The sequence below is a fragment of the Lissotriton vulgaris genome, chromosome 10 (assembly GCF_964263255.1).
Source record: "Lissotriton vulgaris chromosome 10, aLisVul1.2, whole genome shotgun sequence".
Lineage (NCBI taxonomy): Eukaryota > Metazoa > Chordata > Amphibia > Caudata > Salamandridae > Lissotriton > Lissotriton vulgaris.
In genome coordinates this window covers 752014780-752031052 of record NC_141698.1, presented here as the reverse complement: position 1 = coordinate 752031052, position 16273 = coordinate 752014780, and the positions used below count along the sequence as shown (strand labels likewise).

At 42.2% G+C, this 16273-nt stretch overlaps 1 protein-coding gene across 1 annotated transcript in view; it reads left to right on the top strand.

Annotated features, from left to right (window-relative positions):
- GAD2 (glutamate decarboxylase 2) overlaps positions 1-16273 on the top strand; it is a 583816-nt gene that overhangs the window by 408904 nt on the left and 158639 nt on the right. Inside the window, exon 10 of the mRNA XM_086941658.1 lies at positions 13321-13437. Coding sequence (XP_086797784.1) covers positions 13321-13437 — 117 coding nt within the window. The remainder of the gene's footprint in view (positions 1-13320; positions 13438-16273) is intronic.

Here is a 16273-nt window from a genome sequence, read left to right as displayed (position 1 = left end):
TCAATAGTAACTACTGGATATTGAAAATCTCTAGATGTTCTCAGCCCTTCTCATAAAGGTGGAAGATAATTGTGCCAGTGCCATGATCTGCGGTGTCAGTATAGCTAGTCTTGCCAATAACTGGCAAACAGAAGTTTTTAACTGTTCACAACTGTACACTGCAAAATACTTTCTTCGATTTCTCAAAGGCCAGCTGACAATAGACAATTGAATTCACATTTTTGGGCTCCTTCCAGGGTGGCAGCATCATGAGTGGAGCAATGATGGAAGTATATTTCTACATAAAGTTCTGGTGGTACCCTGTAAGGTCCAATATTGTCCTGAATAAATACCTGAGTGGTTGGGACATCATAAATCAGGATGGCCTAATTCCTGGCCTTCAGAGACCTCACCTTTCCACCACCAACCTGGTTATGGAGGTAGATAACAGAACTTTGCACAATCTGGCCCTTGGACACCTTCACAGTGCGGTTAGCACTCTTCAGTGTCCTAAATGCCTTCTCTGGTGAGCCCCATGATCTGCCAGGTGTCACTGAAGACAACTATTTTGGCTTGAAAGGTGCCACTGAAGGCATCCTAGCCACTCCGGACATGACATCATTCTTTAGGGCCTTGACCCAAAAGGCAGTACCATATATGGAACAGGAAGTAGCAAATATGTGTCTTCTTGCTCCAATATCACTTTGGAGCTGGCAGTCCTGTTAAGTATGAGTCCAAAATAAACTAGATGTAGAGGGTAGTAATCTCAGCTTGGAACCAGGAAGGTATCATCTGATTAGGAAGCTTTATTGAAAATCACAACATAAAATATTCCAGATTTAGAGACAGTCATATAGTGACCTCCCATATCTCTACCAAAACTCAAGAAGGGTAAATTGATATGACCATAGGAAAGCGTAGGCTCCCTGAAGCAGAAGTACATATAATGTTCAGGACTGTGGGGAAGGTTGACAGCTGAATTGGAAAATTGAGCAATGAACCATGCTTGGAACTACATTGGTGAACGTGGGTGCCGAGACAGGCATCAGATCAAAGATGGGACTACAATGTGAAATGAAACCACATTATACAGTGTAGATTTGGGGGCAGAAAGATGCACCACGGTAGGACTGCTAATAACCCCAAAACCACCCACCAGAATGGGACAATGCAGTGCCTTGAGATGCCGGATTTTAGAACATCATATCATAATGGGAGGAAACCATTTGAACCATGTCCCCCTCCATATGAGACAGAGGAAGGCCAGTATGTAACCATTACCTTTCTACAGTAGTTGTTGTCTCCCTTAGGAGCTGCCAGGCGCAGGGTGAGGTGCTGTTTTGTTGTAAGCAGGATTCCGTGCCAGGATACTCCGGCAGTAATTGAGCGCGTTATAAAACTGCATATAACATAACATATAACATAACTATCTATCGTTTACCTTCTCATCTCATTGAATTATACCTTAAAGAGCTCCTTCAATTAATCTTTCATGAGCAGGCTGATTGCATTACTCTTAGACACGTGTGGGCCATTTTTGTCAGTACAGTTCAAACTTTATTCGGTGAATTTCGCCATCAAGGATCATAAAAGCATATACATACAAAAGTAAAAAGTCAAGAATAAAAAAAACATAAGAACATACTAATACAGTACAATTTGCATTAAAATATTTAAAACTAAATGTAGCTTAAAAGAAAGAAAATGAAAACCAAGTGTAATCAGCCAAACAACTGCCAGAAAGAGTACATTACAGTGCTATTTTAAAGATCTTTGCCTGATCCTCCACATAGTCATCAGAAAACGCAAGACTGCAAAGACCACACATTGCCTCATGTCAGACATTTTAATTTTTAAAGCTTCTCTAAATTCTCTGACCCCTAGGCTTTGACATAGTAGGGCAACCTATGTATTTCTTATAGTGTAATGCATAGGGAAAAACAATAGGACATATTCTTGGGTTGTCCGATTGTTCCCAACTTGCTGTGAATGAGGTGAGCAGAGGAGTCTCTTATCTTCATTGCAAGTAGAGCTGCCTGACATTGCTGGGCTCTATTTCATCCAGGAACTGCTCTATCTCAAAGTTGTCTTCTAACATAAGAAAGCCTGTGTCAAAGGGCCCAAATTGCGCAGACTTTGCAATGAGCCTATTTTGTGCAACCAAGAGGCCCTGTTTATTAGATCATTGCACTTGCTTTTCCCGGGGTGTCCCACAGGCGTTCTAGCCCAATAATCATGAGGGTTGACCTCATATGCCTAACCCACGAGAGATCACCCACTCCTGGCAGGTGCAAGACCTCTGCTGGTTCCTGTTGGTAATGACTCGGTTCCAGGGTTGCCCAAATGCTTCTCTAGTACAGAAGAGGCCATAACCTAGCTTGAGCTGAATCCTTATTAAGTCTGAGCTCCAACTGCAGGGGGAGCAATGGAGTGCTTACTGGAAAACTAGTCAGTTATCATATAAAGTGGTTTTCCGCAGCAACCAAAGAGAATGCCTACCATTGCCCCCAGAGTTCAATGCCATACAAAGTGGATCCTAGCCCTGGATGATTTAAAACCTGCAGGACTGGTAAAATGGGACAATATTGGGAGGCCTTAGATGTCTTCAATAGTCCCCCAGTGGTTTGCTTTAGTTTTAATCCACCTTGCAATATTGTTTTGCTAATTAAAATGCTCAGTCAGAATAACTCCGAAATATTAAAAATTCTGAACTTCCTCTAGGAGGTTCCTTCTCAGCGTGGATTTTGGCGGGTGGAGTGGCAAGGGTTAAGAACCATATACTTTGTTTTTGCAAGATTAACATCTAGACCCCTCGCCATGCAAAAGCTATCAAACTTATCAAGAAATGTTTGCAATACCATGGGGGATATTGAGAGAAGCAACGTGTTGTCGGCAAACATCAGAGCAGGAACCAAGGTGTTTGTCAGGAGGGGTGCGTCAGACTCGCTATGGTCCACATACACTACCAGATCAATTATGAAGAGCGATACTAGAGAGTGGGTGTGAGGACACACCCCTGCCTACCTCCCCTACTGACCAGTAACCGACTTGTCATTTACATCATCTGACCTCATCAGACTTGGGCAAAATTTCTGTCGTGAGGTCTTATGATCAGGTTCTAAAGGTACAGTGGGACCCCCATGTCAGCTAAAATTTGCCACAACTTAAGTCGGGGAACAAGGTTGAATGCCAACCTAAGTCACCTGCCCCCTCCTGCACTAACTTCCAGTACAATAACTGGAGGCTGAGACCTGGAGTACTGCTATGCTCTCTAAAGCCCACTTGCAGAGGGGTCAATTTATCTGAGGCAGTCATTCAGTCTTGCATTCTACTCAGGATGACCCTTGCAAAGAGCTTTTTGGCACAATCAACTAGGCTTATTGGCTTATTAGCATATAGAATTTCACTTGACACAGGCGTGAAAAACTCATTTTTCTCAGGATTTGCATGAGATATGTCTAATGTCCAATCTCTGCAATTTGTAAAGAACATTCTGAGGATGATTAATAAGTAATGCAACTGTAGGATCTTTATTTTTAAGTGCCCCAAATTGCAATGTCGAATTTGGGTAAAAGTTGGGCATTTTTGCCATTTACAATAGCTTTAAAGTGCTTTAGGCTTCAGTAAATGCATACATTTAGGTATAATACAAATTTGCAGGTTGTTCCCATTTGGGTTTGCTTTTAAATAGGTCAGTGAGCCAATGTGCCTGGAGCAGAGGTTTGAGTTTAATATCAGGGTAGAAGGTTTTAACTTTTGCTGGACCTAACTGAGACCTTCATCCATTAAGGTTGATGAAATGAGTACCATTGCAAACAAGCATTTGTTCTAAAAACTGGTATGTGTGTTATTATGTTCTGCGAATTATTCACAGTAACTGTTTTAATAATCTAAGTATAGAAATAAATTGTAGCCCCTAACAGGAGTAATATCTATATCATGTGTTTTTAAATAGGGTTGGTTATTGCAGGTTAGAAGTGTAAGTGTAAACAGATTGAGAAATCATTGCTTGGAAAAGCAGGGCCTCAAAGGGTGTTGGCTCACGGGACACGCAGAGTGTCTGTGAAAAAGTTTTTGAAAAGTTAAAAAGGTTTAGCATGTTTTCAAAAGATGGTTGTTACAGTTGATATTTTGTGTGTTATGTGCAGAAATGTTCATGCGTTTTACATATTTTTGTATTTTATCCTTTTATGAATTGTTCCTGCTGGTCCTGTATGTCAGAAGCGACACAGTTAGATGTGTTTGACAGCCAAATCTCCACTAACTGGTGATCTGCTGTCAAAAGGAGGGTGAGGATTTTAAGCCTGACAAATTAAGCAGGCCTGAATATTCAGTTTTTTTAACATCATACATCTCAAAATCACTCAATAATCTTTGAACAGCTATTTCTAGTCTATACTGTAGATGAGCATGTTTACTCCTTCGCATTTGCCAGGCAAATGCGAAGGAGTAAAAATGCTCATCTAGAGTATGGACTAGCAATAGCTGTTCAAAGGTTATTGAGTGATTTCATGTGTTGATTATACTCCTTGCTCTTTGACTTTGTCTTTTATTTTGTGTAATCAAGTTACATGAATATATAATGTCTTGTTTTGTTTAAAAATCGTCTAAAAATCTTTTTACCTCTTGTTTTGGGATGTACGATGTTAAAAATTAATTTTGATTTAGTGTATATATGTATTGTTTATTGATGTTTGTAAATTGCATTGTATATTAGTGTAAATAGATGAATGTACAGTTGTCTCGTTTTTTGCTTTAATCGATTTAAAAAAAGCTTTCTAAGTAAATATAAAAACGATTGGTAGAAATAAAAATACCTGGTCAAACTAAAGAAGTTGTTGTTTGACCTTTACAAAAATATGGTATAGAAATGATGGTGGTGTAGGCACATTGTGTGTTTGTTTATATGCATTGATAGAGGCACACCACTCGGGTAAATCAGCTTGGACGGTAGCCCAGCTACATTTCAGGATACCAATTTGATGGTTAAAGTAGAATGAGCCATATCCACACAGGCACTCTCACCATCAACTGTGTTAAGTAGATCGGGCCCATCCCCATCCATACACACATTCGCCTTATCAGCTTCATAAAATAGAACAATTGGATGTCCGAAATAGGCCAGGCCCTACCCCATCATGTCAATCGATGTCGGCTAGTACATCAAAGCGATAATAGGTTGAAACACCGCTCTGTAAAACATTATTCAATGTTGGGGCCATGTGCTGCACCCGTCTGCTATCCTCATTAATACATGAACCAGGCTTGTAAAAATAGCCCAGGGGCAATAAGGGATTGGTACTGTTTTTTGGCCTGGTTGTTCATGTGTCCAAAAAGCAATTGCTGTACCAGATAAAGTGATCTAAAGTTGATAATGATACAGTCCCCATGCCTGTCCTTTGTTCCCACACCACGCTAGCCCACCCTCCTTGTCAGCAGGATGTTATTTGCCATAGTCGATGGAACATTTCTATGGCTGCCCAACTAGTTCAGTGTCTTGTTGGACAAATCAGCCTGGGACTCTCTTTGATCCAGTGTCAATGGGGGTACACTAGAAAGAATTGTCATGTATGGGCACAAGGCTGGGGGTAGATTAATACCTGGCTGCATTGTCACTTTTGCGGGGCCACACCAGCCATCACAATCCAAATCCTGGGATTGTTGATAGTGTCAGCCTCTGCTTGTGCATAGCTGCTGGGAATAGAGGTGCAGCACACCTTATTTTGCTTGGAATTGATAGTATTAGAGACCAGCTTTGGCGAATCAGATGGAACTCTGGGAATTGGGAGCACCTCTAGGCTGGGTTAGTGCCTTTCAATGTTATTTTGGTGTCCATCTCGCCTGTACTTGTGGCGGGGGTCCTATTAAGGCCCTGGGCAGAAGATTCCCATGTACGTTTCAGGTTCATCAGTGTGGACTCAATGGTATCCAGCTGAAGCAATGTAAGAGATACTTCCGCCCGCAGTACAGCACTTACTTTTGCCAAACAATCCTTAATCATGCTCCTTGCTCCCAGGGTTTCAGACATATAAGTCAACAGTGGTGGATTGGTTAATACTGCTGTTTCCACTGACCACAGCTTAATAAGTGGCTTTTAGCGCTTAGCCATGGCAGGTTGAAGTGCACTATCAGATGGACAAGACCTTACGATTAGGGAGGATGTTCTTGGGTCATTTGCGGCCAACAGAAGTGAAGTACAACGTGGTATGCTTATAGGAGGAGCAGGTAAAGAAAGGGGGACCAGCGAAACTCTTGTGGAACTTATCCCAGTGGAGGAACTAAGGGAGAGCCTACATTCTGCAAGGTCAATTTCATTGCTTATCACACTCACTGAATCATTTTATCGATGGAGGCGGCTTTGACCGGTGGCGCAGTAGAGACTGGGCCTCCTGCTAGTTTTTTCTTCACCCTTTTAGCTGTGGAGTCATGAGGCAGATGTCAATTAGCATGTAAAGGTACGCAGGCAAGGAAACAAGGCCTAAAAAATAATACCAAAGAGAGGTGGCCCAGCCCAGCCTCCTCTGGGCTCCAACGGGTGTGGACATGTCCGTCCTCGGCCTGTTCATGTTCACTTGTGCTCTTAATCGCTCTGCAACGATGATCAGGTGCAGGGAAGGTGAAGGACCACCTCCTGGAGCCCTGTGATACTTAGGACTCCGAGACCCTTCACAGAAAGGCGCCTGTTAGTCCCACACAGTTGGATGTCCACTTCCGCTATGTAGCGCACTGCAACATTGAACAGGTGAAGGTGAAGGGCCGCCTCCTGGAGCCCAATGATACCTGGGACTCTGAATCCCTTCACAGAACAACGCTGTTTGCCCCGCACTACAGGAAGTCCGCTTGCGCTATATTGCGCTCTGCAATGATGATCAGGTGCAGACAAGGTGAAGGGCCATCTCCTGGAGCACTGTGATACCTGGAACTTTGAATCCCATCACAGAATATTGCCTGTTTGTCATGTGCCACAGAAAGGACGCTTGCGCTGTATTGCACTTTGCAACGATGATCAGGTGCAGGGAGGGCGAAGGGCCGCCTCCTGGAGCCCTGTGGTACCTGGGACTCTGAGTCCCTCCACAAAATGTCACCTATTTGTCCCACACTACAAGATGTCCACTTGCTCTACATAGCGCTCTGCAACAATGATCAGCTGCAGGGAAGGTGAAGGGCCGCCTCCTGGAGAACTGTAATACCTGGGACTCATTCCTTTCACCTAATGCTGCCTGTTTGTCCCTCTTCATCTCAATTGAAATTTACAGTTTTCTTGTCATTGATCTGAGTATTCTTGTGTGAACTACAACAGTGAACTTCAGAATGTGTCTCTAATCCCTGAATGTGCATTATCTACCTATGGATACAATGATTAGCTGCTTGTATTTAGTGGCACTGCTCTTTGTTTGCAAGAACAGCTTTTAAAACCTTTATTGACTTTCCAGAATGTTTCCAAAATGTGTCTGGGCAGTAAGGATATCAGTGTAGTGCACTTGTTCCAGTCCAATTTTCATGATTAAAATTGAACCTTGTAGGTTTAAGTGTGTTAGTGCTTGTATTTCACTTTTCAAAATGAAGGCAGGTGTTGTAGTTAGCTGTGCTTTATGTTGTATTCAGCATGAGAAAAGCATAATGTTCATCATTCCCGCTATAGAAACTACAGTAGAATTGCATTCTGTGTCATAGTTGAGCAAAGGCCTTGCAAGAGGCCAACCAAAGACTTCAGAAGCCATATTACACAAGCGCCCCGGGGTGCAACAGGCATTTGGGCCTACTTTATGTGCCCCCGGGGCATTTTGCTATTACAGAAGGGGGCGCAGATGCTTCTGCAGACCCTTTTGTAATATAGATAGTGCTGGCACACATGTAGCACCAGTGCAACCATCAGAGGATGTTCCCTCCTTTGCATGGGGAGTAGCCCCACGCAAATGAGGGAAGCATTTTGCATCTGTACCCGTGCTGTATTACTGACGTAGGCGCGGAGACAAACATGCCTTTAGAAGGCACCCTGAAAGTGTTACAGAAAAAGGGGGCGCACTTTCAGTGGCCTTCTAAATGCAACCCTCTTAAGGAATGAAAGGGGGTCCAGTGGACCACCCAGACATCCTCGTGCAGGTGGATGCAGTCAGTCACTGTACCCACCTTCAAGGGGAACTCTAATCCCCTTTAAAAGTGCAGGCGGGTTATCCAAAGCAGCTTTTAAACAGTTGCTCCGTATTTCTCTTGAATGCGCTGCCCTGGGGGCAGTGCGAGTTTGCAGATGCCCGAGTGCAGTGCATTCTTCCTGACAGGGCACACTTTTCACGCTGTCACCTGGCGCACCTGCTTAAAGGTGCGCCATGGCACAAATATGGAAAGTGCAACCTATCGGTAATACGGCCCCTGGTAGATTTTTTTGTGCACTTCTTAAATGAACGAGTAGGATGTTGTCATGAACTGCAACCTTTATTTCCAAACTTATGGCCTCTTTAACAACAAAATGACACAGCGCGGCACTGTAAGCCATTTTGCTTTGCTGAGCTGCTTCATTTTAAATGCACAGTGATGCTTTGTATTTACAACAATATGATGCAACCCTGTGCTTTCCCCTATGCTGGTGCAAAATTGGCTGCTGTGCGCCAATGCAGGCACCTTTGCACCATGGTGCAAGGGTGCCTGCCAGATGGTTTTTGTTCAGGAAGGGGCACCTTCCTGCACAAAAACAATCATTGATGGTGTTTTCCTCTTTCTATGTGTGCTGCAGAATGCAACACACATAGAATGAGGAAAAATTTGAGAGAAATTAAAGTTGGGCCTCCTTACGCCTTCCCTGGTTATGGTGTAGGGGTCTAATGCATGCCAAGGTTTACGAGATGTAATCTGGAATTGCGACAGAATCCAGGGGTGATGAGTGGGAACACCCACAGCAACACCCATGGCATGCCAATTTCATGCAAAGTGATGCGTTAAAAGGGGCTGTATTTACAAGGCCATGAAAAGCCACGCAGCAAGGACCGGGACTCACGTCTGAGCATACCCGTCCCACTCGGGGTGATGAATGCAAAAACAACAGTTGATGGACAGAATGCAGAACAATGTCATACATTCACCCCAGTACAGAGATCTGGGCCTAAATCCATCGTTTTTTTGCTCACCATGCCATTCCAGTTTGAACCCAGCCATATGCAAATCAGTCTCGACCCTGTGCTCCATGGGAACAGTCCAGCCCGAACTGGCAAGCCAGGTCCTCCCTGGACTGGAAACAAGCATCCAAGTACCAGTTTTGGGCTTCCAGCTTCCTCATGAGCCTGGATAGCTTGATTCCAGTGGCATGGAGAGCACGGGACTCAAGTCTGAGCATACCCGTCCCACTCGGGGTGATGAATGCAAAAACAACAGTTGATGGACAGAATGCAGAACAATGTCATACATTCACCCCAGTACAGAGATCTGGGACTAAATCCATTGTTATTTTGCTCACCATGCCATTCCAATTTGAACCCAGCCATATGCAAATCAGTCTCGACCCTGTGCCCCATGGGAACAGTCCAGCCGAACTGCCAAGCCAGGTCCTCCCTGGACTGGAAACAAGCATCCAAGGACCGGTTTCGGGCTTTCAGCCCTCCTCAGCCTGGATAGCTTGATTCCAGTGGCATGGAGAGCATGAGACTCACGTCTGAGCATATCGGTCCCACTCGAGTGATAAATGCAAAAACAACAGTTGATGGACAAAATGCAGTACAATGTCATACATTCACCCCAGTACAGAGATCTGGGCCTAAATCCATGTTTTTTTTGCTCACCATGCCAATCCAGTTTGAACCCAGCCATATGCAAATCAGTCTTGACCCTGTGCCCCATGGGAACAGTCCACCCGAACTGCCAAGCCAGGTCCTCCCTGGACTGGAAACAAGCATCCAAGGACCGGTTTCGGGCTTTCAGCCCTCCTCAGCCTGGATAGCTTGATTCCAGTGGCATGGAGAGCACAGGACTCACGTCTGAGCATACCCGTCCCACTCGGGGTGATGAATGCAAAAACAACAGTTGATGGACAGAATGCAGAACAATGTCATACATTCACCCCAGTACAGAGATCTGGGCCTAAATCCATCGTTTTTTGGCTCACCAACCATGCCATTCCAGTTTGAACCCAGCCATATGCAAATCAGTCTCGACCCTGTGCCCCATGGGAACAGTCCAGCCCGAACTGCCAAGCCAGGTCCTCCCTGGACTGGAAACAAGCATCCAAGTGCCGGTTTTGGGCTTTCGGCTCCCTCATGAGCCTGGATAGCTTGATTCCAGTGGCATGGAGAGCACGGGACTCAAGTCTGAGCATACCCGTCCCACTCGGGGTGATAAATGTAAAAACAACAGTTGATGTTTCCTTATCGGCCTGGATAGCTTGATTCCAGTGGCATGGAGAGCACGGGACTCACGTCTTGAACAAAATGCTAGGCACAGTTATGGTAAGATAGATGTGTTCATATTTTGCTAATTTAAGTTTAACAAGTGTATGTTTAGACAGAACTTGTTCAAGGGCTGGGAAAGTCATACCCCACTTCCTCTGTTTTGTCGTTGCTTGCCTGCCGGATCACTGAAATAATATCGACTGACAAAATATCGACTTGCCAAAATATCGTGGACAAAATATCGACAGTCAAAATATCGAGTTTGTATCTACAAACAGGTAAGTACAAAAATATCGAGTACAAAATATCGTTAACAAAAATATAGATGTAAAAAATATCGACTTTATAAAAAACAGTGTTAAATTAAATTAATATTAAATTTTAATTACTAAAATATACTTAAAACGACTTAAATTAAATTATAATTATAAAATAATAAATGAAAATAATAAAAATAATTTTTTAAAATCTTATTTGTTTTCCCTGAACCCTAAAAATACCCCTTTACCCAAAAACCCAAAACTGACCCTGAACCCTAAAAATACCCCTTTACCCAAAAACCCAAAACTGACCCTGACCCCTAAAAATACCCCTTTACCCATGACCTGAAAACTGACCCTGAACCCTAAAAATACCCCTTTACCCATGAACTGAAAACTGACCCTGAACCCTAAAAATACCCCTTTACCCATGACCTGAAAACTGACCCTGAACCCTAAAAATACCCCTTTACCCATGACCTGAAAACTGACCCTGAACCCTAAAAATACCCCTTTACCCATGACCTGAAAACTGACCCTGAACCCTAAAAATACCCCTTTACCCATGACCTGAAAACTGACCCTGAACCCTAAAAATACCCCTTTACCCATGACCTGAAAACTGACCCTGAACCCTAAAAATACCCCTTTACCCATGAACTGAAAACTGACCCTGAACCCTAAAAATACCCCTTTACCCATGAACTGAAAACTGACCCTGAACCCTAAAAATGCTCCTTTACCCAAAATTTATCAATATTATTTAATTACCAATTAATTATTAATTAACAATAACAATAAAGTAAATATATTAGAACATTAGGTGTAATTATTTTAATAATTAATATTATTTTTTCAAAATTAATTACTTAAAAATAACACAAAATTATATATATAAAAAATGTACTCTAATTAATGTAATTAACTAATTACAATTAATTAATTAACAATTATTTACTAATACAAAATATATTCAAAATTATATTAATTAATTAACTAATTAATATTAATTAATTATCAATTAATTATTAATTAAAAATATTAACAAACATATATTAATTAATTAATTATTATTAAATTACTTCCCACCCTATTCCCCTATAAACCCACAACCCGCTACAGAATTACATTACGCAATTATTATCAAAACAAAATTCATGTAATAAAATATTTTATAACATTAATACACACTATTCACACATATTATTACATAAAAATACACTATAAAATATTATATATTATTAAAAAATCGATATTTTTGCTATCTATATTTTATACAGTCGATATTACTTCACTTACCTGAAAAACGATATTTTTGTAGTCGATATTATGTCCAGTCGATATTTTGTCCAGTCTATATTTTAAACTCGATATTATGTCCAGTCGATATTTTGGAGTCGATATTTTGTCTCTATACCTTGCCTGCCTTGTGCTTTTTCTTCAGTAAAATTCTGTGAATTTGGTGGAGGGCTTCAACACTTTTGGTACTGTTTACAATTGCGACTGGCAACTTGTGCCATGCTAGATCAGATTCTGGATCAGGGATATAAAGCAGGATTGCCATGCACGATGGGTTAGATCAATGCAGATGGTCGGGATGGCTTGGATCCCACCTAGAGTGCCACCGCTATCTTGCACAGCCGAGCCACGCCCCAGCTCTGCACTTCAAATTTGTGATTGGATCCTTTGACTAAATCCCAATTCCATTTGTTGATTGGCTGGGTTAAGTAAGTGTCCTCTATACTGTGGATACTCACAAGGTCTAAAAACCCTAATTGTAACTGTTTTTTTTAAATGTTGCCATCTTCTGGGAATAAATTACAAGGTGCTAGTCTCTATTCTACAACAGTAGCAGATTCACTTTGATGGGAACCAGTTGAGTCAGTAAATAATCTACTTTAAGCATGCCCTGGGCAGCAGACCCCTTTATATTAGATTCATGGTAGTCCTGTTAACTGTAAATAAAGACTCTCCACGGAGGGCAACCCTGAAGAAACACTTTTGACATTCAGTAAACCTTGTTCATTCATTTGATGTAGGGATTTTGAATAACTTTATTTGTATATTTTTGTGAACAATCAGCTAAATAGGCTCACACCCCCTAAAATGTTTACTTTTGTACCCAGGCCACTAAGAAAATAGACCAACAAAAACATGCAAGCTTGATAGTTTTCACATTGATTCAGTGATTAAAACATTCAAAACACAACCAGTGGTAAAGTCTTGAGAACTGACAATTTCTGAAGTTAGTTGGGCACTGTATCATTTTCTAATAAGACAACCCTTGACATAGGGCTCCAGGCCAATTGAATTGTAGTGTGATACGGTGCAAACATTATAAATGAGATTGTGGTCATATTTAGTCCCTACTTTTAGACCTCTTGTTCTCTGTTCTGCAGCATTTACATTTTAAACCATCTATCGCATTCTGAAATAATGCTTAAATCCTCCCTCTTGCTTTCATTGGAGCATCAAGTGTTCCAATCGAACAACATAGCTATTGAATGCTCACTATTGCTTCAGCTGGAGAGTCCAGTGTACCACTTGAGTAAACTTGTTATACTACCTCAGGCTCCTATGGGACACTAGTAGGGAGCTACAGCATTTGCAATAGGAACCTTGCCATAACAGTGTATTGCCATTGAAATCATAACAAGAAAATGAATCACATTTATCTCAAGTGTTTTGTATTACTTTTCTTGCAGGGATTTGTGCCTTTCTTTGTAAGTGCCACAGCTGGGACGACAGTGTATGGAGCGTTTGATCCACTTATAGCAATCGCTGATGTTTGCAAAAAATACAAGATCTGGATGCATGTGGATGTAAGTAAACTGGACATTATTGATTGCAATAGTTGCAAATAATGTGTAGGTAACTGAAGCATTACAATCAAACCATTACATATATTGGAGGCAACCAAGTTACAAGTCTTTTAACATTAAAACATGAGTTTGATTTCTTAACTCGGAGCAAATCACCAATATATGCGACAATGATTGATTTTACTGCATAAAAATAATAGGAATATGTTTGTAGTGGGATATATAGTTCTCTCAAATTGCAAGCTTTGGGCCTTATTTAGAGTTTGCCAGACAGGGTACTCCACCAACAACTTGGACCGCAAGGTATATCTGGAGTTGTGCAGGCCCTCACTGGTGCAAATATCAGGCCACCTTTCAATGGACGTCAGACTCTCTGTCCCATTGAGGAAGGACCTTCTGACATAATTGTTTCCTGTTTATGACCGCCAGGGAAAGCTTGGCAGTCCCAATCAGGAAAAAACGAAAATGCTGCTGACAAGCCGGTAGAAAACTCCCAGTGTGCAAGAGCCATTCTTTTTTTGTTTTTCATAAACAAACTCCTGCTTTGAGAATTTGCTTTGGTAAACAAAAACTTTGCTTAGTGACCATATTAAGCATGGAGGTCTCTCAGCAAAAATTTCTGAGCCTTCGGGGAGTCACCATGGCAACTTCTCCTACGAAGACACAGCGATCTCCTCCAGGCTGGCGGTGGTCTCTAAATATTGTTGCCGCTGATCTGACAGGATGGTAGAAGACATGACTTCCACCACCATAGCGGATGGTATGCTATCCATTGGATTCTAAATAAGGCCTTAAGTTCTATATACAGTACCAGTGTACCCATTTCCTGTGTTCCACCTATACAGGATAGCTATTTATCAGACTTCTCATAAAATAGAAACATTTTGATACAGCAATGACTTCAGATCAAGACAGGGGCAGTGAACTACAGTTAACCAGTGAGAGTTAAAGTAGGCCGACTTCACACAAAACTGAGAGCCATCATCATGCAAGAGCAGCTGCAAGAAGTAGCAGTGGGTTTGAGAAGGGAGGGTGGATATAAATCAAATCGTAAATCATACGTTCTTATATAGCGCCTTTTACCGTAAGGTCTCATGGCGCTTGCTTTGGGAACCCGTCCTGGCCTTTCCCCGCGAGATTACCCCTACTGGGCATCCCCAAGGTGAAGACCAGGCATCCCATCGTGGTGGGGCCGTAGTGGAGATTAACCAAGCTATTGCCCAGAGTTGCAGAGTGTGAACCCACGATTCGAGTAGGCACCGTGGGTGAATTATCGAGTCCGTGGACATTTTGAGCTCAAGGCCCTGCCGCGTCGGGGATTGAACCCTGGTCCCGGGTCTGACCTCTGCATCAGGGACTACCAGCTCTAACCGGTGAGCCACACTTCTCCACATTTACTATGTAAATAAAATAGTGGGATCAAGAAAGAACTGAGAGTATGAGAGAGCTGGGCAGTGATTCAGATTCCACTGCTTTGCTAGCACCATCACTATTTCATCTGGGATGCAAGGATTATTATCAGGGGGTGTGGTTATCAAGTATAAAGACAGTGAAGGGTTCACAAAACAGTTCTTTACTGTGTTCTAGATATGGCCCCTCAAACATAGGGGTTGTTAATTGAAGGATATCAGGTTCACTCAAATATAGGATAGGTCAATTGGTTTGCCACATGTTCTCACAGAACAGTCTTATTTTTCCACACTCAAAAATCATATGATGGAACAACTCAAAGATATGATGACTTTTCTAGTGGCACTGAAATAAAGTAGCCATGCCACGGTATACTTCATCCATTCATTTCTAATGGGGTGGCCCAGTAAACCTCAAGAATCTGGGTAACAGTTAGTATAAACAACCAAAATCCTGTCGGTAATCAAACTGTTGATCAGTTCTTCCGTTGACCCTTAATTCATGTTGGTCTTGTATGTAATTGATTACCGACGGGAATTATGTTATACTAAGGGTATACTTCAGGGCATGTGATGGGAATCACTACTTATAAAGACATTTACAGTGGTATTGGTGAATAGTTATTCTGTGGTCACATTTTTTGTTAGTTGCCATCACATTTTATTTTAGTTGCCAACATGATAGGTTCACCCACAACAGAGCATGTATTAGGGGTACATTCTTCAGCATATCTTACCCCAGCAATGAGATTTGGATTGCATATTTACTCAAACGCTGAGGATCATCAACTACTTTGTTATACCATACACACAATTTGTAAAAGAAGGAGTGCTGGTGCCGACGCGCTGTTCAAAACTTAACAGTCGTGCAATTAAAAATGTACCCCAACTATCAAGGCCGGTAGTCTTAAATCCAGCTCACACCTCTTTAATTCACTACCAGACCCTGCCTGTCTCTTTATCTCACTCTTGCAGGTTCCTACTTTCTCCATTGGTGACCATTTTGCCGTCTTTCTCTTCCGCTCCTGTCTGTGAGTTTTACCCTCTCTTGTGCCCTGTAAATATCTGTTGCGGAAACGAAAGTACTGGTCCCCAACAATAAGGGCTGGTACCCCCCACCAGCTCAAATTACACACTGGTGGCTACTACTACATGTGGTATACCACAGGCTGCACATGGTGCATTGGGGAGGACTGTAGTGATGGCGCTTGGGCAAGGGGTACTGCAAACCACATGCTAGGTGGTTCATTAACCAAAATAACTTCTAAGGGGACATAGAGTGAAATAATGGTCACAGAAGTATTATACCACCTTTGCCAAGCTAGCTGGCATTGAGACACCTGAAGGTGCAGTCATTGTAGGTTGCCACATAAGGTGGGCTAAATTTTGCCAGATTAGCGCACTCTTCTACAAATCTGCTCTCAAAA